Here is a 21,326-nt window from a genome sequence, read left to right on the forward strand (position 1 = left end):
CTGATCCTAACCCTGATCCTAACCCTGATCCTAACCCTGACCCTGATCCTGACCCTAACCCTGATCCTAACCCTGATCCTGACCCTAACCCTGATCCTAACCCTGACCCTGATCCTAACCCTGATCCTAACCCTGATCCTGACCCTGATCCTAACCCTGACCCTAACCCTGATCCTAACCCTGATCCTGACCCTGATCCTGACCCTAACCCTGACCCTGATCCTAACCCTGACCCTGATCCTGACCCTAACCCTGATCCTGACCCTGACCCTAACCCTGATCCTAACCCTGATCCTAACCCTGACCCTAACCCTGACCCTGATCCTGACCCTGACCCTGATCCTGACCCTGATCCTGATCCTGACCCTAACCCTGACCCTGATCCTGACCCTGATCCTGATCCTAACCCTGATCCTAACCCTGATCCTAACCCTGACCCTAACCCTGATCCTGACCCTAACCCTGATCCTAACCCTGATCCTAACCCTGACCCTAACCCTGATCCTGACCCTAACCCTGATCCTAACCCTGATCCTAACCCTGACCCTAACCCTGATCCTAACCCTGATCCTGACCCTAACCCTGATCCTGACCCTGATCCTGACCCTGATCCTGACCCTAACCCTGATCCTAACCCTGACCCTGACCCTGATCCTGACCCTAACCCTGATCCTAACCCTGATCCTAACCCTGATCCTGACCCTAACCCTGATCCTAACCCTGACCCTGACCCTGATCCTGACCCTAACCCTGATCCTAACCCTGATCCTAACCCTGATCCTGACCCTAACCCTGATCCTAACCCTGATCCTAACCCTGACCCTAACCCTGATCCTAACCCTGATCCTGACCCTAACCCTGATCCTGACCCTGATCCTGACCCTGATCCTGACCCTAACCCTGATCCTAACCCTGACCCTGACCCTGATCCTGACCCTAACCCTGATCCTAACCCTGATCCTAACCCTGATCCTGACCCTAACCCTGATCCTAACCCTGACCCTGACCCTGATCCTGACCCTAACCCTGATCCTAACCCTGACCCTAACCCTGATCCTGACCCTAACCCTGATCCTAACCCTGACCCTGACCCTGATCCTGACCCTAACCCTGATCCTAACCCTGATCCTAACCCTGATCCTGACCCTAACCCTGATCCTAACCCTGACCCTAACCCTGATCCTGACCCTGATCCTGACCCTAACCCTGATCCTAACCCTGATCCTAACCCTGACCCTAACCCTGATCCTGACCCTAACCCTGATCCTGATCCTAACCCTGCTAGTGAATCCAGAATCACACAAACACACGTGTCCTGACTTCTCCCATCAGCCCCTGTGGTTTAGGGCAACCGTACATTATGAACCATTGGGTCCACATAAAGGTCAACCTTCCATTGGTCAGTGCCGCAAATTCACACGTCACAGTTGACCAAACCTCAGCCTGACGCTACATTTGATTGGGAAATTTCTCTGCCACTAAAAATCCATGAGGCGAGATAATGATCCGGTTCTGAAGCGGATTAAAGCTGTTTGTGAATGTGTTGTGTTGCAGTGAACCATGACTCGTGTGATCCGGTTCTGATCCGGTTCTGAAGCGGATTAAAGCTGTGTGTGTGTGTTGTGTTGCAGTGAACCATGACTCGTGTGATCCGGTTCTGATCCGGTTCTGAAGCGGATTAAAGCTGTGTGTGAATGTCTTGTGTTGCAGTGAACCATGACTCGTGTGATCCGGTTCTGAAGCGGATTAAAGCTGTGTGTGAATGTCTTGTGTTGCAGTGAACCATGACTCGTGTGATCCGGTTCTGATCCGCTTCTGAAGCGGATTAAAGCTGTGTGTGAATGTGTTGTGTTGCAGTGAACCATGACTCGTGTGATCCGGTTCTGATCCGCTTCTGAAGCGGATTAAAGCTGTGTGTGAATGTGTTGTGTTGCAGTGAACCATGACTCGTGTGATCCGGTTCTGAAGTGGATTAAAGCTGTGTGTGTGTGTTGTGTTGCAGTGAACCATGGCTCGTGTGATCCGGTTCTGAAGTGGATTAAAGCTGTGTGTGATGTCTTGTGTTGCAGTGAACCATGGCTCGTGTGATCCGGTTCTGAAGCGGATTAAAGCTGTGTGTGTGTGTTGTGTTATAGTGAACCATGACTCGTGTGATCCGGTTCTGAAGTGGATTAAAGCTGTGTGTGTGTGTGTGTTGTGTTATAGTGAACCATGACTCGTGTGATCCGGTTCTGATCCGGTTCTGAAGTGGATTAAAGCTGTGTGTGATGTCTTGTGTTATAGTGAACCATGACTCGTGTGATCCGGTTCTGAAGCGGATTAAAGCTGTGTGTGTGTGTTGTGTTATAGTGAACCATGACTCGTGTGATCCGGTTCTGAAGTGGATTAAAGCTGTGTGTGATGTCTTGTGTTATAGTGAACCATGGCTCGTGTGATCCGGTTCTGAAGCGGATTAAAGCTGTGTGTGTGTGTTGTGTTATAGTGAACCATGGCTCGTGTGATCCGGTTCTGAAGTGGATTAAAGCTGTGTGTGTGTGTTGTGTTATAGTGAACCATGACTCGTGTGATCCGGTTCTGATCCGGTTCTGAAGTGGATTAAAGCTGTGTGTGATGTCTTGTGTTATAGTGAACCATGACTCGTGTGATCCGGTTCTGAAGCGGATTAAAGCTGTGTGTGTGTGTTGTGTTGCAGTGAACCATGACTCGTGTGATCCGGTTCTGAAGCGGATTAAAGCTGTGTGTGTGTGTTGTGTTATAGTGAACCATGACTCGTGTGATCCGGTTCTGAAGCGGATTAAAGCTGTGTGTGATGTCTTGTGTTATAGTGAACCATGACTCGTGTGATCCGGTTCTGAAGCGGATTAAAGCTGTGTGTGTGTGTTGTGTTATAGTGAACCATGACTCGTGTGATCCGGTTCTGAAGCGGATTAAAGCTGTGTGTGTGTGTTGTGTTATAGTGAACCATGACTCGTGTGATCCGGTTCTGAAGTGGATTAAAGCTGTGTGTGTGTGTTGTGTTGCAGTGAACCATGACTCGTGTGATCCGGTTCTGAAGTGGATTAAAGCTGTGTGTGTGTGTTGTGTTATAGTGAACCATGACTCGTGTGATCCGGTTCTGAAGCGGATTAAAGCTGTGTGTGTGTGTCTTGTGTTATAGTGAACCATGACTCGTGTGATCCGGTTCTGAAGCGGATTAAAGCTGTGTGTGTGTGTGTTGTGTTGCAGTGAACCATGACTCGTGTGATCCGGTTCTGAAGCGGATTAAAGCTGTGTGTGATGTCTTGTGTTATAGTGAACCATGGCTCGTGTGATCCGGTTCTGAAGCGGATTAAAGCTGTGTGTGTGTGTCTTGTGTTATAGTGAACCATGACTCGTGTGATCCGGTTCTGAAGCGGATTAAAGCTGTGTGTGTGTGTTGTGTTGCAGTGAACCATGACTCGTGTGATCCGGTTCTGAAGCGGATTAAAGCTGTGTGTGTGTGTTGTGTTATAGTGAACCATGACTCGTGTGATCCGGTTCTGAAGCGGATTAAAGCTGTGTGTGTGTGTTGTGTTATAGTGAACCATGACTCGTGTGATCTGGTTCTGAAGCGGATTAAAGCTGTGTGTGTGTGTTGTGTTATAGTGAACCATGACTCGTGTGATCCGGTTCTGAAGTGGATTAAAGCTGTGTGTGTGTGTTGTGTTGCAGTGAACCATGACTCGTGTGATCCGGTTCTGAAGTGGATTAAAGCTGTGTGTGTGTGTTGTGTTATAGTGAACCATGACTCGTGTGATCCGGTTCTGAAGCGGATTAAAGCTGTGTGTGTGTGTCTTGTGTTATAGTGAACCATGACTCGTGTGATCCGGTTCTGAAGCGGATTAAAGCTGTGTGTGTGTGTGTTGTGTTGCAGTGAACCATGACTCGTGTGATCCGGTTCTGAAGCGGATTAAAGCTGTGTGTGATGTCTTGTGTTATAGTGAACCATGGCTCGTGTGATCCGGTTCTGAAGCGGATTAAAGCTGTGTGTGTGTGTCTTGTGTTATAGTGAACCATGACTCGTGTGATCCGGTTCTGAAGCGGATTAAAGCTGTGTGTGTGTGTTGTGTTATAGTGAACCATGACTCGTGTGATCCGGTTCTGAAGCGGATTAAAGCTGTGTGTGTGTCTTGTGTTATAGTGAACCATGACTCGTCTGATCCGGTTCTGAAGTGGATTAAAGCTGTGTGTGATGTCTTGTGTTATAGTGAACCATGACTCGTCTGATCCGGTTCTGAAGCGGATTAAAGCTGTGTGTGATGTCTTGTGTTATAGTGAACCATGACTCGTCTGATCCGGTTCTGAAGCGGATTAAAGCTGTGTGTGTGTCTTGTGTTATAGTGAACCATGACTCGTCTGATCCGGTTCTGAAGTGGATTAAAGCTGTGTGTGATGTCTTGTGTTATAGTGAACCATGACTCGTGTGATCCGGTTCTGAAGCGGATTAAAGCTGTGTGTGTGTCTTGTGTTATAGTGAACCATGACTCGTGTGATCCGGTTCTGAAGCGGATTAAAGCTGTGTGTGTGTGTGTTGTGTTATAGTGAACCATGACTCGTGTGATCCGGTTCTGAAGCGGATTAAAGCTGTGTGTGTGTGTGTTGTGTTATAGTGAACCATGACTCGTGTGATCCGGTTCTGAAGCGGATTAAAGCTGTGTGTGTGTGTTGTGTTATAGTGAACCATGACTCGTGTGATCCGGTTCTGATCCGGTTCTGAAGCGGATTAAAGCTGTGTGTGTGTGTGTTGTGTTATAGTGAACCATGACTCGTGTGATCCGGTTCTGAAGCGGATTAAAGCTGTGTGTGTGTGTTGTGTTATAGTGAACCATGACTCGTGTGATCCGGTTCTGATCCGGTTCTGAAGCGGATTAAAGCTGTGTGTGATGTCTTGTGTTGTAGTGAACCATGACTCGTGTGATCCGGTTCTGAAGTGGATTAAAGCTGTGTGTGATGTCTTGTGTTGTAGTGAACCATGACTCGTGTGATCCGGTTCTGAAGCGGATTAAAGCTGTGTGTGTGTGTTGTGTTATAGTGAACCATGACTCGTGTGATCCGGTTCTGAAGTGGATTAAAGCTGTGTGTGATGTCTTGTGTTGCAGTGAACCATGGCTCGTGTGATCCGGTTCTGAAGTGGATTAAAGCTGTGTGTGATGTCTTGTGTTGTAGTGAACCATGGCTCGTGTGATCCGGTTCTGAAGTGGATTAAAGCTGTGTGTGATGTCTTGTGTTGTAGTGAACCATGACTCGTGTGATCCGGTTCTGAAGTGGATTAAAGCTGTGTGTGTGTGTTGTGTTATAGTGAACCATGACTCGTGTGATCCGGTTCTGAAGTGGATTAAAGCTGTGTGTGTGTGTTGTGTTATAGTGAACCATGACTCGTGTGATCCGGTTCTGAAGCGGATTAAAGCTGTGTGTGTGTGTTGTGTTATAGTGAACCATGACTCGTGTGATCCGGTTCTGAAGTGGATTAAAGCTGTGTGTGTGTTGTGTTATAGTGAACCATGACTCGTGTGATCCGGTTCTGAAGCGGATTAAAGCTGTGTGTGTGTGTTGTGTTATAGTGAACCATGACTCGTGTGATCCGGTTCTGAAGTGGATTAAAGCTGTGTGTGTGTGTTGTGTTATAGTGAACCATGACTCGTGTGATCCGGTTCTGAAGTGGATTAAAGCTGTGTGTGTGTGTTGTGTTATAGTGAACCATGACTCGTGTGATCCGGTTCTGAAGTGGATTAAAGCTGTGTGTGTGTGTTGTGTTATAGTGAACCATGACTCGTGTGATCCGGTTCTGAAGCGGATTAAAGCTGTGTGTGTGTGTGTTGTGTTATAGTGAACCATGACTCGTGTGATCCGGTTCTGAAGCGGATTAAAGCTGTGTGTGTGTGTTGTGTTGTAGTGAACCATGACTCGTGTGATCCGGTTCTGAAGCGGATTAAAGCTGTGTGTGTGTCTTGTGTTATAGTGAACCATGACTCGTGTGATCCGGTTCTGAAGTGGATTAAAGCTGTGTGTGTGTTGTGTTATAGTGAACCATGACTCGTGTGATCCGGTTCTGAAGCGGATTAAAGCTGTGTGTGTGTGTTGTGTTGTAGTGAACCATGGCTCGCAGTGAAGGCTGAAGACCCACAGGCGAGAGTCTCGTGCACATCAGCTGTGAGGTGAAGTTTTATTTGATGTGTTCTTTTAATGTTCGTAGGATTTTTGTCAATCATGCGTCAAGTGATATTCGTGTGTGTGTGTGTTCACTCAGGTCCTGTAGTTGATGGAGTGTGTGGTGTGTTCGAGGTCATGGCCACGGGCTCGTCCAGAAGCGACTGTAGCAATAACGTCGTCAGAGAGCTGCACGCCGTCGGTAAGACCACACCAACAGGAACAGGAAGTGACATGTTTCCTTCAGATGCTGAGTGTGTGTTGTGTCTGCAGTTTCCTGTGCCAAACTCAAGAGGAAGAAGAACTGGTTTGGAACGGCCGTCTATGTGGAAGTGACGTCAGAGGGCGAGAGCAAGAGAACCTCCAAATCCCACAGTTCCTCCAACCCCAAATGGGACGAGCGTCTGACCCTGTGAGTCGTCCCAGGACCGGTTCAGGACCCTCAGGGCTCTAGACTGAGACCGATCTGATTCTCTGACCCCATCACGCTTTATAGATCAACATATACATCTAATCATTATACAGTCAGCAACTAAACACATGTGCGTGAGTTAGGGCAGGGGTGTCCAAACTTTTTTAAAAGGGGGCCAGATTTGATGTTGTGGACACACCCAGGGGCCGGTTCCTTTTCTAACATACAACCCCAAATCAGAAAAAGTTGGGACAGTATGGAAAACGCAAATAAAATAAAGAGAAGTGATTTCTAAATTTACTTTGACTTGTATTTCATTGCAGACAATATGAACACAAAATATTTCATGTTTTGTCTGGTCAACTTCATGTCATTTGTAAATATGCATCCTTTCCTGTCATTCAGACCTGCAACACATTTCAAAAAAAGTTGGGACAGAAGCAATTTAGGGCTAGTAATGAGGTAAAATGGTTAAATAATGATGTGATTTGAAACAGGTGATGTCAACAGGTGATTGTAATTATGATTTGGTACAAAAGCAGCATCCAAGAAAGGTCTAATCCTTTAGGAGCAAAGATGGGCCGAGGATCGCTAGTTTGCCAACAAATACGTGAGAAAATTATTGAAATGTTTAAAAACAATGTTCCTCAAAGAAAGATAGGAAGAGATACGTTTTTACATCCACAAATGCCAGTTAAACTGTACTGTGCCAAAAGGAAGCCCTATGTTAACAGTGTCCAGAAGCGCCGTCGACTTCTCTGGGCTCGAGGCATCTGGGATGGACCATCACACAGTGGAAACGTGTACTGTGCTCAGATGAAGCAGTATTTCAGGTATTTTTTGGGAGGAATGGACGCCGTGTGCTCCGGACCAAAGAAGAAAAGGATCATCCAGACTGTTACCAGCAACAAGTCCAGAAGCCAGGGTCTGTCATGGTATGGGGTTGTGTCAGTGCCCTTGGCAAAGGTAACTTGCACTTCTGTGAAGGCTCCATTAATGCTGAAAAGTACATAGAGATTTTGGAGCATAATATGCTGCCTTCAAGAAGACATCTTTTCCAGGGACGTCCATGCATATTTCAACAAGACAATGCAAAAGCACATTCTGCACACATTCTGCAGTCCTGGCTGTGGAGGAAGAGGGTTCGGGTACTTGACTGGCCTGCCTCAGTCCCGACCTGTCTCCAATAGAGAATGTGTGGAAGACCCCGAACTGTTGCCCACCTTAAGACTTGTTTGCAGGAAGAATGGGACAAAATTACACCTGAAACACTTCATCACTTGGTGTCTTCAGTTAACGTCTTTTAAGTGTTGTGAAAAGGAATGGCAACATTACAAAGTGGTAAATGCTTTACTGTCCCAACTTTTTTTGAAATGTGTTGCAGGTCTGAATGACAGGAAAGGATGCATATTTACAAATGACATGAAGTTGACCAGACAAAACATGAAATATTTTGTGTTCATATTGTCTGCAATGAAATACAAGTCAAAGTAAATTTAGAAATCACTTCTTTTTTTTTTTTTGCGTTTTCCATACTGTCCCAACTTTTTCTGATTTGGGGTTGTGTGTATATATATATATAAAACATGTTTTGTTTCTTGGAAACATGACAGATTTGACAAAAGCTCGAGCTGACAGTAGCTTGAGATAGGACACAGATATACATGTATAGATATTTATCAATATCTGTAAAACTTTCATCAACCAAAAAGTTTTAATGGCTGAAATGTAAATATCATTAGTGAGTTAGAACTCTTTTCTTATTTAAATTAGCGAGTACTCTATTTAGATCACCACAGGTAAAACCACTCTACAAAAAAACAAAACCACAGATATTTTGAAATTATGAAAAAGTTATGGAAGTTTAAATTTACTGTAAATAAAAAATACTGTACTAAATATTTTTTATTTTATATAAAATATATATTTTACAAAAATGTTTTAATCTAAAATTACTATAAAATCAAAGCCATATGTCTAACCAAGTTGTGTTCCAAATATGAAGTCACAAAAATGTAATGTTGTTTAGGCGCTGTACCAAACACAGCCACCTGGTGTCACACATTCCATTGATTGTTTTTTTTAATGCATTTTCCTGTAAATTTCTGTCCAAATATCACTTCCAGCTCAAAACTGTCACCAAATATGAAACCTTGAGACTCAGACCTTTCCGACGATATGTGTTTTGTCAAGATTAGAAAAGATTTTGATTTGTAGTTAAGTAGTTAAAATAAATGTTATAATATGAAACATGACACCGCCCACTAGGGGGAGTAGGATTCCAGCTTTGGAATGATACATCATTTATGATAATTACTCAAATATATGATACGAAAAAAAGGCGATCAAAAAGAGCGGCAAGCGTCAGTTAAGAGGTTAACAGTAAATGCATCTTTATATGTTTAGATATATTTACACTAGAAACAAGACAAAAACACTAAATAAGAGCATTTTCTGCAGTGCACACATGCCACCTCACTGCATGGTAAAAAGTATATATTATTATTTCTAGAATGGCTTTACGGTATTTAGTCTATAAACATATAAATACAAATGCACAAAACTGCAAGTTTATGACAAAAACAGTCTGTAATTTAGCCTTTATTACTCATTTAATACATGTCTACATTACAAATTAAATAAAATGAGATATTAACCTACATTTCTGACAAATTACCATGGTTACGTTTAGTGTTATCACAGTTACAGGTAGCGTTACCACGGTTATGGTTAGTGTTACCACAGTTACAGGTAGTGTTACCACGGTTACAGTTAGTGTTACCACAGTTACAGGTAGTGTCACCACGGTTACGGTTAGTGTTACCACAGTTACAGGTAGTGTTACCACGGTTACGGTTAGTGTTACCACAGTTACAGGTAGTGTTAATACGGTTACGGTTAGTGTTACCACAGTTACAGGTAGTGTTAATACGGTTACGGTTAGTGTTACCACAGTTACAGGTAGTGTTACCACGGTTACGGTTAGTGTTACCACAGTTACAGGTAGTGTTAATACGGTTACGGTTAGTGTTACCACAGTTACAGGTAGTGTTACCACGGTTACGGTTAGTGTTACCACAGTTACAGGTAGTGTTACCACGGTTACGGTTAGTGTTACCACAGTTACAGGTAGTGTTAATACGGTTACGGTTAGTGTTACCACAGTTACAGGTAGTGTTACCACGGTTACAGTTAGTGTTACCACAGTTACAGGTAGTGTTAATACGGTTACGGTTAGTGTTACCACAGTTACAGGTAGGGTTACCACGGTTACGGTTAGTGTTACCACAGTTACAGGTAGTGTTAATACGGTTACGGTTAGTGTTACCACAGTTACAGGTAGTGTTACCACGGTTACAGTTAGTGTTACCACAGTTACAGGTAGTGTTACCACGGTTACGGTTAGTGTTACCACAGTTACAGGTAGTGTTAATACGGTTACGGTTAGTGTTACCACAGTTACAGGTAGTGTTACCACGGTTACAGTTAGTGTTACCACAGTTACAGGTAGTGTTAATACGGTTACGGTTAGTGTTACCACAGTTACAGGTAGTGTTACCACGGTTACGGTTAGTGTTACCACAGTTACAGGTAGTGTTAATACGGTTACGGTTAGTGTTACCACAGTTACAGGTAGTGTTACCACGGTTACAGTTAGTGTTACCACAGTTACAGGTAGTGTTAATACGGTTACGGTTAGTGTTACCACAGTTACAGGTAGTGTCACCACGGTTACGGTTAGTGTTACCACAGTTACAGGTAGTGTTACCACGGTTACGGTTAGTGTTACCACAGTTACAGGTAGTGTTACCACGGTTACGGTTAGTGTTACCACAGTAAACCCATGATAAATGTTGGTGAAGTGTTGTTTGAAAAGTATTTTAACTGAATCGGCTGCACGTTAGTGTTGTTGATTAAGTCAGCGCTGTTTAACTGCATTTAAATGAAATGAAATCAAATCACAGAGAGATTCGCAGCTCGTACCGGAGACCTCTGTACCACTCGAACACTTCTCATTGGCTGTTTAGTGGTCATGTGATCGAGACCCTCAGCAGATAAACACGTTCAGAGTCAGAGCTCGCGAGTTGCGCTGTTTCCCCGGCCTAAAGTCTAGAACCGCCACCTTGTGTTGACATCGTGAAACTGCACGATCTGTAAATTATGCGTGGCGGGCCACATATAATATATTTTCATAGACACGCTGCGGGCCGTTTGAAATTCATCCCTGGGCCGCATTTTGGCCCGCGGGCCGGACTTTGGACACCCCTGAGTTAGAGGAATATCCGGTAATTGATGACATCTGTGAAGTTTGTGAATATTTTGAATAAAAAAGTAAATAAAAGCGATAGATCTGCCATCCAGCTCCAGTGAGATTAGCCCATCTCTGCGGCAGCTTTAGTGCAAGAGTCCGTGTGGCAGGAAGTGATGCGTGTGTTCAGTTCAGTGTGCTGATTGTGTGTCCCGCAGGAACATAACGCCACACTCGCAGCTGGACTTCAGAGTCTGGAGTCATCACGCGCTGAAGGCCGACGCTGTGCTGGGGAAAGCCTCCCTGGACCTGATTGGGACCCTCCGCATTCATGACGGCAAACGTACGTCTGAACACTTTATTAATGATCCATGTCTAAACACATTCCTGGAGGCTTAATCCCGAACTCTGGAAGGGTGGAGCGCTGGGAGTGAGGCGGAGCTTCAGTGAGCTTTACACACACCTAATGTTTATATTCCCTCTGGGTTTGATGATGAGATCTGGACGAGTCGTCAGTCATGAGGTCATGGGTCGTGCTCTGATCACATGACCGTGTCGTTTCAGTGGAGAATGTGCGGGAGGTGTTGAATCTGACCGCGGACGGTAAGAATGGCGTCGTGTCCATCGGGGAACTCACGGTCTTCCTGGACGGGCCCTCGTTTGACCCGCAGCACATGCACAATGGAAACTCGACCCCTGCCAGCAGCAAGACCCCTGACCTCACCTCTGACCTCCAGTGCTCCGGCGGGGCGTGTCATCCTGTCTGTGTCCCAGAGGTCCACCAGAATGGAGATGCTCTTCATGAGGAGAGTTCTCAGATCAGGTGAGGAGCCTCAGATCCGCTCAGGTCTTCAGTAAACGTTGATCTGATGTTACTGATGTGATTCTGCAGGTCTGTGAACGGCTCAGACGCTCCGGAGAACGAAGCCCCGCCCACCTCATCGACCAACAGCGAGTTTAGCCCCTCCCCCCTCCTCAATGGAGACAGAGACTCCTCCCCTTCACACCAAACTCCCAGTCCAAAGGCCACGCCCACTCCGCAGCCCGGCAACAGTGACGTGAGCAGCACAGCCGGTGAGAGGCGACATCACTTCCTCTTTAATGCTCATCTTGAGGCCATCCTTAAAAATATTTTGGTTTGCAGTAACAGTAAAAAAAAAAAAAGGGTCGGTAGGTAGGTCTATTTATTTTTATTTTTTTTCAAGTTTCAATGAAAAAAAAAAAGTAACATTTTGGTGATGTGATTACGTAGGGATGAATTCAAACAAATTAGCATATCATGACATCACTGAGTCTTCAACCCGTGCCTTCGGGCGCATCATTGCAAACCTCATTTTGATGCAGGCTATATAGACCACAAACAAATTGAAATCTTTGTCAATAACATGTTTATTGCATGAATTTCAGGTGCATTCATTTGAAGAAAAAAAAAGATAGAATCAAGAAATAAAGAAGCCATTAGATTTCAATGAAAGTGCGAAAATAGAAGAATTATATTGGGGTAAATTTGACCCGCTGGCGCTTCTAGGTATAAATGCCCCATTTTTAAATCTGGTTTTATATAAACAATTTTTAACAACAGGGGATTGTAAAGAACACAGTTTTAGTAAAAGACGAAGCGAACTCACAGGCCATAGTGTGACATCCGTTAACCAATAGTGTAAACATAGACGACGCCACAGGTTTTATTTAAAAGAAAGAACGTAGCCTTCGTTTGCATGTAGGCCTAGCCAATTTATATATTTACAATACTTACTAAAATATAGTTCATATTATTTTAATGCTTTTGTATTAGTTGTTTGAAGAGTAAAAAAAAGAAATTGGTCTTAACGCAAATTTACAACCGGCAAGTCGGTCAGACTAAAAGCAAAAAAAAAAAAAAAATTGAGTCGGTCCTAAATTGACAGGGTCGGTCGGGTTACGGCAAACAAGAATATTTTCAAGGATGGCCTGAATATTTCACACACAGCCGATGATGATGAGGATGATGATGATGATGATGATGATGATGAGTGTAACGGTCCGTCTGTCTGTCAGTGAACGGCGAGGGCTGTGAGGCGGCGTCTGCGGGTGATCAGGACGCTGCTCCCGCTGCTGATGTTTCCTGCACTGCTTCCTCTTCTCCTGCAGGAGGCGATGCGGCTTCATCATCACCAGCCTCCACTTCCTCTGTAGCTCCCGCCTCACAGACTCCAGCTGCCTCCAGCTCCAGCTCGCCCCCTGAGGGAGGCAAACCACACCAGCAGCCGCCAGCAGCCGGACCAGAACCACTGCCACCCGGGTCAGACCCTCACACACACTCACACTCACTCTCACTCTCTCACACACACACACACACACACACACACACTCACTCTCTCTCTCTCACACACACACACACACACACACACACACTCACTCTCTCTCTCTCTCTCACACACACACACACACACACACACTCTCACTCTCACTCTCTCACACACACACTCACACACACACTCACTCACTGCCACCCAGGCCAGACCCTCTCACACACACACACACACACACTCTCACTCTCACTCTCTCTCACTCACACACACACACACTCACACACACACTCACTCACTGCCACCCGGGTCAGACCCTCACACACACTCACACACACACTCACTCTCACTCTCTCACACACACACACACACACACACACACACACACACACACACACACACACACACACACACACACACACTCACTCTCTCTCTCTCACACACACACACACACACACTCTCACTCTCACTCTCTCTCACACACACACTCACACACACACTCACTCACTGCCACCCAGGCCAGACCCTCTCACACACACCCACATTTACATTTAGTCATTTAGCAGACGCTTTTATCCAAAGCGACTTACAAATGAGAGCAAAAGAAGCAACTAGAACAGTCAAGGGCAACAGTATGCAAGTGCTGTAACAAGTCTCAGTTAATCTAGCACAGAACACACAGGACAGAAGTTTTTTTTTTTTTTTAAATAAATTAGACAGACAGAAAATGAATAGAATGATAAGTGCTATTCTTGATTGGTCAGGTGCTGCTGGAAGAGATGTGTCTTTAGGTGTTTTTTGAAAATGGCTACAGACTCGGCCGCACGAATTGAGATAGGCAGGTCATTCCACCAGCTGGGAACGGTCCAGGAAAAGCTCCTTGAGAGCGATTTCATGCCTCTCTGGTATGGCACCACAAGGCGTCGTTCACTGGCAGAATGCAAGTTCCTGGAGGGTGTGTAAGTCTGAACAAGCGAGTTTAGGTACATTGGTGCAGAGCCAGTGGATGTTTTGAAGGCGAGAACCTGTGCCTTGAATTTGCCAGTGCAGTGCAGACTGATGAAGAAACTGATGAAGAAACTGATGAAGAGACTGATGAAGAGACTGATGAAGAGACTGATGAAGAGACTGATGAAGAGAGGCGTGACGTGCGCTCTCTTCGGCTCACTAAAGACCAACCTCGCCGCTGCATTCTGGATCAGTTGCAAGGGTTTGATAGTGCATGCCGGAAGGCCCGCTAGAAGAGCATTACAGTAGTCCAGTCTGGAGAGAACAAGAGCTTGGACCAGTAGTTGTGTGGCATGATCTGATAGGAAGGGTCTAATCTTCCTAATGTTGAATAGTGCAAATCTGCAGGACCGGGTTGTTGCAGTGATGTGGTCAGTGAATTTTAGCTGATCATCAATCACAGCTCCGAGGTTCCTGGCTGTCCTGGACGGAGTTATGGTTGATGAACCTAGCTGAATGGAGAGATGTGGTGAAGTGCTGGGTTGGCTGAGACCACAAGCAGTTCTGTCTTTGCAAGGTTGAGTTGCAGGTGATGTTCCTTCATCCAGGCAGAAATGTCTGTTAGGCAGGCAGCGATACGAACACCAACCGATGGATCATCAGGTTGAAATGAGAAGTAGAGTTGAGTGTCGTCGGCATAGCAGTGATAGGAAAAGCCATGTTTCTGAATGACCGATCCCAGTGATGACATGTAGATGGAGAAGCGAAGTGGTCCAAGCACTGAGCCCTGGGGAACTCCAGTAGCTAGATGATGTGACTCAGACACTTCACCTCTCCATGACACCCTGAAGGACCTACCTGAGAGGTAAGACTTGAGCCACTGGAGAGCAGTTCCTGAGATGCCCATCTCCATGAGAGTTGACAGGAGGATCTGGTGGTTAACTGTGTCAAAAGCAGCAGACAAATCCAGTAAGATAAGTACTGTGGATTTGGAAGCTGCTCTTGCCTGTCTGAGTGCCTCCGTAACCGAGAGCAGGGCAGTCTCAGTGGAGTGGCCGCTTTTGAAACCGGATTGGTTGATGTCCAGGAGGTTGTTCTGTTCAAGAAACGTAGACAGCTGGTTAAACACCACTCGCTCGAGTGTCTTTGCAATGAAAGGCAGAAGGGATACCGGTCTGTAGTTTTCTAAAAGTGCTGGGTTTAGAGAGGGTTTCTTAAGCAGTGGGGTTACCCGAGCCTGCTTAAATGCTGTGGGGAAGGTCCCGGTGTGAAGAGAGGTGTTGACAATGTGAGTGAGTGCAGGAGTAACAGAAGAAGAAATGGCCTGAAGGAGGTGGGTGGGGATAGGATCAAGCGGACAGGTAGTGGGATGATTGGAAAGGATGAGTTTGGAGACATCTGCTTCAGAGAGCAGAGAAAAGGAGTGGAGCGTGGGTGTGATGGTTGTTGAGATGTGTGTGTCAGTTTGTGGTGTGGAGAATTGGCTGCTGATGGAGGAGGTTTTGTTTGTGAAAAATGATGCAAAGTCATCAGCTGTAAGAGTTGATGAAGGAGGGGGGGAGGAGAACAAAGGAGCGAAGAGAATGTTTTGAAAAGTGCACGAGAGTTGGAGCAGTTGTTGATTTTGTTGTGGTAGTATGTAGTTTTAGCAGTGGAGACATTAGTAGAGAAAGAAGCGAGAAGAGACTGATACAGGGTCAGGTCAGTAGCGTTTTTAGTTTTGTGCCACTTCCTCTCTGCCGCCCGAAGTCCAGAGCAATGTTCACGGAGAACATCGGACAGCCAGGGGGCAGAGGGGGTGGTGCGGGCTGGCCTGGATGTAAGGGGACAGAGGTTGTCTAAGCAAGATGTTAGAGTGGAGCAAAGAGTGTCAGTAGCACTGTTAGTGTCTAGTGCTGAGAACTGAGCAGGTGGAGGGAGTGAGGATGAAACCATAGTGGATAGACGAGAGGGAGAGAGCGAGCGTAGATTACGCCGAAAGGTGATCTGTGGAGGAGTGTGTGTTGTGTCAGGAGTTAGTATGAGGTTAAGAGTGATGAGAAAGTGATCTGAGGTGTGCAATGGAGTAACTAAAGTGTTGTCTGTGGAGCAGTAGCGTGTGTAGATCAGGTCCAGATGGTTACCTGATTTGTGAGTAACTGTAGTAGATACTCGCATGAGGTCAAATGAGGTCAGAAGAGTGGTGAAGTCTGCAGCCTGGGGTTTATCAAGGTGAATGTTGAAGTCACCAAGCAGTACCAGAGGAGTGCCATCCTCAGGGAAGTGAGAGAGTAAAATATCCAATTCCTCCAGGAAGTTACCCAGTTGACCTGGAGGGCGATAAATAACTACAACATGGATTTTAGCCGGGTGAGTGATAGTGATTGAGTGTGATTCAAAAGAGCAGTTGCCAGATAGAGAAGGAATGGGCTCAAATTTCCAATCATTTGAGATGAGCAAACCAGTACCTCCACCCCTCCCAATCGGGCGAGGGGTGTGTGAAAAAGGTGAAATTATTTGAGAGCTGCAGGAGTGGCAGTGTCTTCTGGTTTGATCCAGGTTTCAGTTAGAGCCATGAGACTGAGATGTGAATGAGTGGAAAAAGATGAAATAAAGTCTGCTTTGTTTACAGCAGACTGGCAATTCCACAGACCAATTGGAATGGACATTAATATAGTAGAGGAAATAGGTACACTACGCAGATTATTAGGATTACGGTGTCTAGAATGTGCTGAGCGTGATTTACGGGTGTGTGTGGTAATAGTGATTTGGAAACACATAGTGAATACGGGTCAGAGAAATAAACAGATGAAAACAAGCAAAACACAAAAGTGGACAAAGTAGAAGGAAAGCTATACTCAAGTGCCTTGTCGTGTCCTTGCTCGAGTGGAGTCGCGCAGAGTAGAGTCGATGGTCTTTACACACTTCGGTCTTTACACACTTCGGTCTTTACACACTTCGGTCTTCACACGAGGGCTGCCGCTGCCGCGGAGTAACACTCTATTTATACACACACTAAGTGTCGTTATTGAATACAGCTGGCTACGCCCCGCCGAAACTTTGTTTACTGCCGTGTCTAACGAGAACTTCCCAGACCGCTCGAGACTGTAACAGCACGTCAATGAATACACTAAACAGACAGACACACTTTCTACCAGCAAATGAGCTACAAAAACAAATGAGAAATGATACAGTACTCACACAGTTGTTGTCTTCCCTGCTGTTTGATAGCTGCTCTCTCTCACACACACACACACACACACACACTGCCACCCGAGTCAGACCCTCTCTCTCTCACACACACACACACACACACACACACACACACACACACACACACACACACACACTGCCACCCGGGTCAGACCTTCTCTCTCACACACTCACTCACACACACACTCACACTCTCACTCTCTCACACACACACACACACACACACACACACACACACACACACACACACACACACACACACACACACACACACACACACACACACTGCCACCCGGGTCAGACCTTCTCTCACACACACACACACTCACACACACACTCACACTCTCACTCTCTCTCACACACACACTCTCACTCTCTCTCACACATACACACACACACACACACACACACACACACACACACACACACACACACACACACACTGCCCCTGCCCCTAAACCTACCCATCACACACACACACACACACACACACACTTCCCCTGCCCCTTAAACTACCCATCACAGGAGACTGTGCAGTTCAGTTTCTGTGAAAAAAACCTCGTTCTGTGATTTATAAGCATTTTGAAAAGTGAGGACATGGGGAACGTCCTCATATTTCACCCTCTTTTTGTAATACCCATGTCATTATACACATTTGTGTCCTGATATTTCACAAAAACATGCCCCCACACACACACACACACACACACTCTCACTGCCACCCGGGTCACACTCTCTCTCTCTCTCTCACACACACACACACACACACACATACACACTGCCACCCGGGTCAGACCCTCACACACACATACACACACACACACACACTTGACTGTCACGCTGTAATCTAATTGTGTGTGTGTGTGTTCTCAGATGGGAACAGAGGAAGGATCCTCACGGCAGAACGTACTACGTGGATCACAACACGAGAACGACGACCTGGGAGCGGCCGCAGCCGTTACCGCTGGGGTGAGCCTGTGACCTCACACACATGACCACACACACATGACCTCACACACGACTTCACACACATGACCTCACACACATGACCTCACACACGACTTCACACACATGACCTCACACACATGACCTCACACACGACTTCACACACATGACCTCACACACATGACCTCACACACGTGACCTCACACACATGACCTCACACACGACTTCACACACATGACCTCACACACATGACCTCACACACGTGACTTCACACACATGACCACACACACATGACCTCACACACGACTTCACACACATGACCAAACACACATGACCTCACACACATGACCTCACACACGACTTCACACACATGACCTCACACACATGACCTCACACACGTGACCTCACACATGACTTCACACACATGACCTCACACACATGACCTCACACACGAGACCTCACACACATGACCACACACACGACTTCACACACATGACCAAACACACATGACCTCACACACGACTTCATACACGTGACCTCACACACATGACCACACACACGTGACCTCACACACATGACCTCACACACGTGACCTCACACACATGACCACACACACATGACCTCACACACGACTTCACACACATGACCTCACACACATGACCTCACACACGTGACCTCACACACGACTTCACACACATGACCTCACACACGACTTCACACACATGACCTCACACACGACTTCACACACATGACCTCACACACATGACCTCACACACATGACCTCACACACGACTTCACACACGTGACCTCACACACATGACCACACACACGTGACCTCACACACATGACCTCACACACGTGACCTCACACACATGACCACACACACATGACCTCACACACGACTTCACACACATGACCTCACACACATGACCTCACACACGTGACCTCACACACATGACCTCACACACATGACCTCACACACGTGACCTCACACACATGACCTCACACACGTGACCTCACACACATGACCACACACACATGACCACACACACGACCTCACACATGACCAAACACACATGACCTCACACATGACCACACACACATGACCTCACACACGACTTCACACACATGACCTCACACACATGACCTCACATACGTGACCTCACACACATGACCACACACACATGACCTCACACACGACTTCACACACATGACCAAACACACATGACCTCACACACATGACCACACACATGACCTCACACACGACTTCACACATGTGACCTCACACACATGACCACACACACGTGACCTCACACACATGACCTCACACACGTGACCTCACACACATGACCACACACACATGACCTCACACACGACTTCACACACGTGACCTCACACACGTGACCTCACACACATGACCTCACACACGACCTCACACACGACTTCACACACATGACCTCACACACAACCTCACACACGACCTCACACACGTGACCTCACGAACGTGACCTCACACACATGACCTGATCTACACATGACCTGATCTACACATGACCTCACACACGTGACCTCACAAACATGACCTCACACACATGACCTGATCTACACATGACCTCACACACATGACCTGATCTACACATGACCTCACACACATGACCTGATCTACACATGACCTCACACGCATGACCTGATCTACACATGACCTGATCACACACATGACCTGATCACACACATGACCTCACACACATGACCTGATCTACACATGACCTCACACACATGACCTGATCTACACATGACCTCACACACATGACCTCACACACATGACCTGATCTACACATGACCTCACACACATGACCTGATCTACACATGACCTGATCTACACATGACCTCACACACATGACCTCACACACATGACCTCACACACGACCTGATCTACACATGACCTCACACACATGACCTCACACACAACCTCACACACATGACCTGATCTACACATGACCTCACACGCATTACCTCACACACGACCTGATCTACGCATGACCTGATCTACACATGACCTGATCACACGCATGACCTCACACACATGACCTGATCTACACATGACCTCACACACATGACCTCACACACATGACCTGATCTACACATGACCTCACACGCATGACCTCACACACGACCTGATCTACGCATGACCTGATCTACACATGACCTGATCACACACATGACCTCACACACATGACCTGATCTACACATGACCTCACACACATGACCTCATACACATGACCTGATCTACACATGACCTCACACATATGACCTGATCTACACATGACCTGATCTACACATGACCTCACACACATGACCTCACACACATGACCACACACACGACCTCACACACGACTTCACACACATGACCTCACACATGACCACACACACGTGACCTCACACACATGACCTCACACACATGACCACACACACATGACCTCACACACGACTTCACACACATGACCCCACACACGACCTCACACACGACTTCACACACATGACCTCACATATGACCACACACACGACTTCACACACATGACCTCACATATGACCACACACACGTGACCTCACACACGTGACCTCACACACGTGACCTCACACACATGACCCCAAACACGACCTCACACACGACTTCACACACATGACCTCACATATGACCACACACACGTGACCTCACACACATGACCACACACACATGACCTCACACACGACTTCACACACATGGCCTCACACACGTAACCTCACACACATGACCTCACACACGACCTCACACACGACTTCACACACATGACCTCACACACGACCTCACACACGACTTCACACACATGACCTCACACACGACCTCACACACGTGACCTCACACACGACCTCACACACGTGACCTCACGAACGTGACCTCACACACATGACCTGATCTACACATGACCTGATCTACACATGACCTCACACACGTGACCTCACACACATGACCTCACACACATGACCTGATCTACACATGACCTGATCACACACATGACCTCACACACATGACCTGATCTACACATGACCTCACACACATGACCTCACACACATGACCTGATCTACACAT

The 21,326-nt window shown here is 46.5% G+C and overlaps 1 protein-coding gene across 2 annotated transcripts in view; it reads left to right on the forward strand.

Annotated features, from left to right (window-relative positions):
• wwp1 (WW domain containing E3 ubiquitin protein ligase 1) overlaps window positions 1-21,326 on the forward strand; it is a 34,612-nt gene that overhangs the window by 1,911 nt on the left and 11,375 nt on the right. Inside the window, exons 2-9 of one of the 2 annotated variants that reach the window (XM_079806638.1) lie at window positions 6,108-6,173; window positions 6,266-6,367; window positions 6,439-6,577; window positions 11,045-11,169; window positions 11,391-11,649; window positions 11,719-11,900; window positions 12,864-13,107; window positions 18,128-18,223. In XM_079806638.1, coding sequence (XP_079662764.1) covers window positions 6,304-6,367; window positions 6,439-6,577; window positions 11,045-11,169; window positions 11,391-11,649; window positions 11,719-11,900; window positions 12,864-13,107; window positions 18,128-18,223 — 1,109 coding nt within the window. In that variant the 5' untranslated portion in view covers window positions 6,108-6,173; window positions 6,266-6,303. The remainder of the gene's footprint in view (window positions 1-6,107; window positions 6,174-6,265; window positions 6,368-6,438; window positions 6,578-11,044; window positions 11,170-11,390; window positions 11,650-11,718; window positions 11,901-12,863; window positions 13,108-18,127; window positions 18,224-21,326) is intronic. The other variant, XM_079806639.1, reaches the window with a different exon arrangement.

The sequence above is a fragment of the Gobio gobio genome (genome assembly GCF_949357685.1).
Source record: "Gobio gobio genome assembly, chromosome: 23".
NCBI classification, from domain to species: Eukaryota; Metazoa; Chordata; class Actinopteri; order Cypriniformes; family Gobionidae; genus Gobio; species Gobio gobio.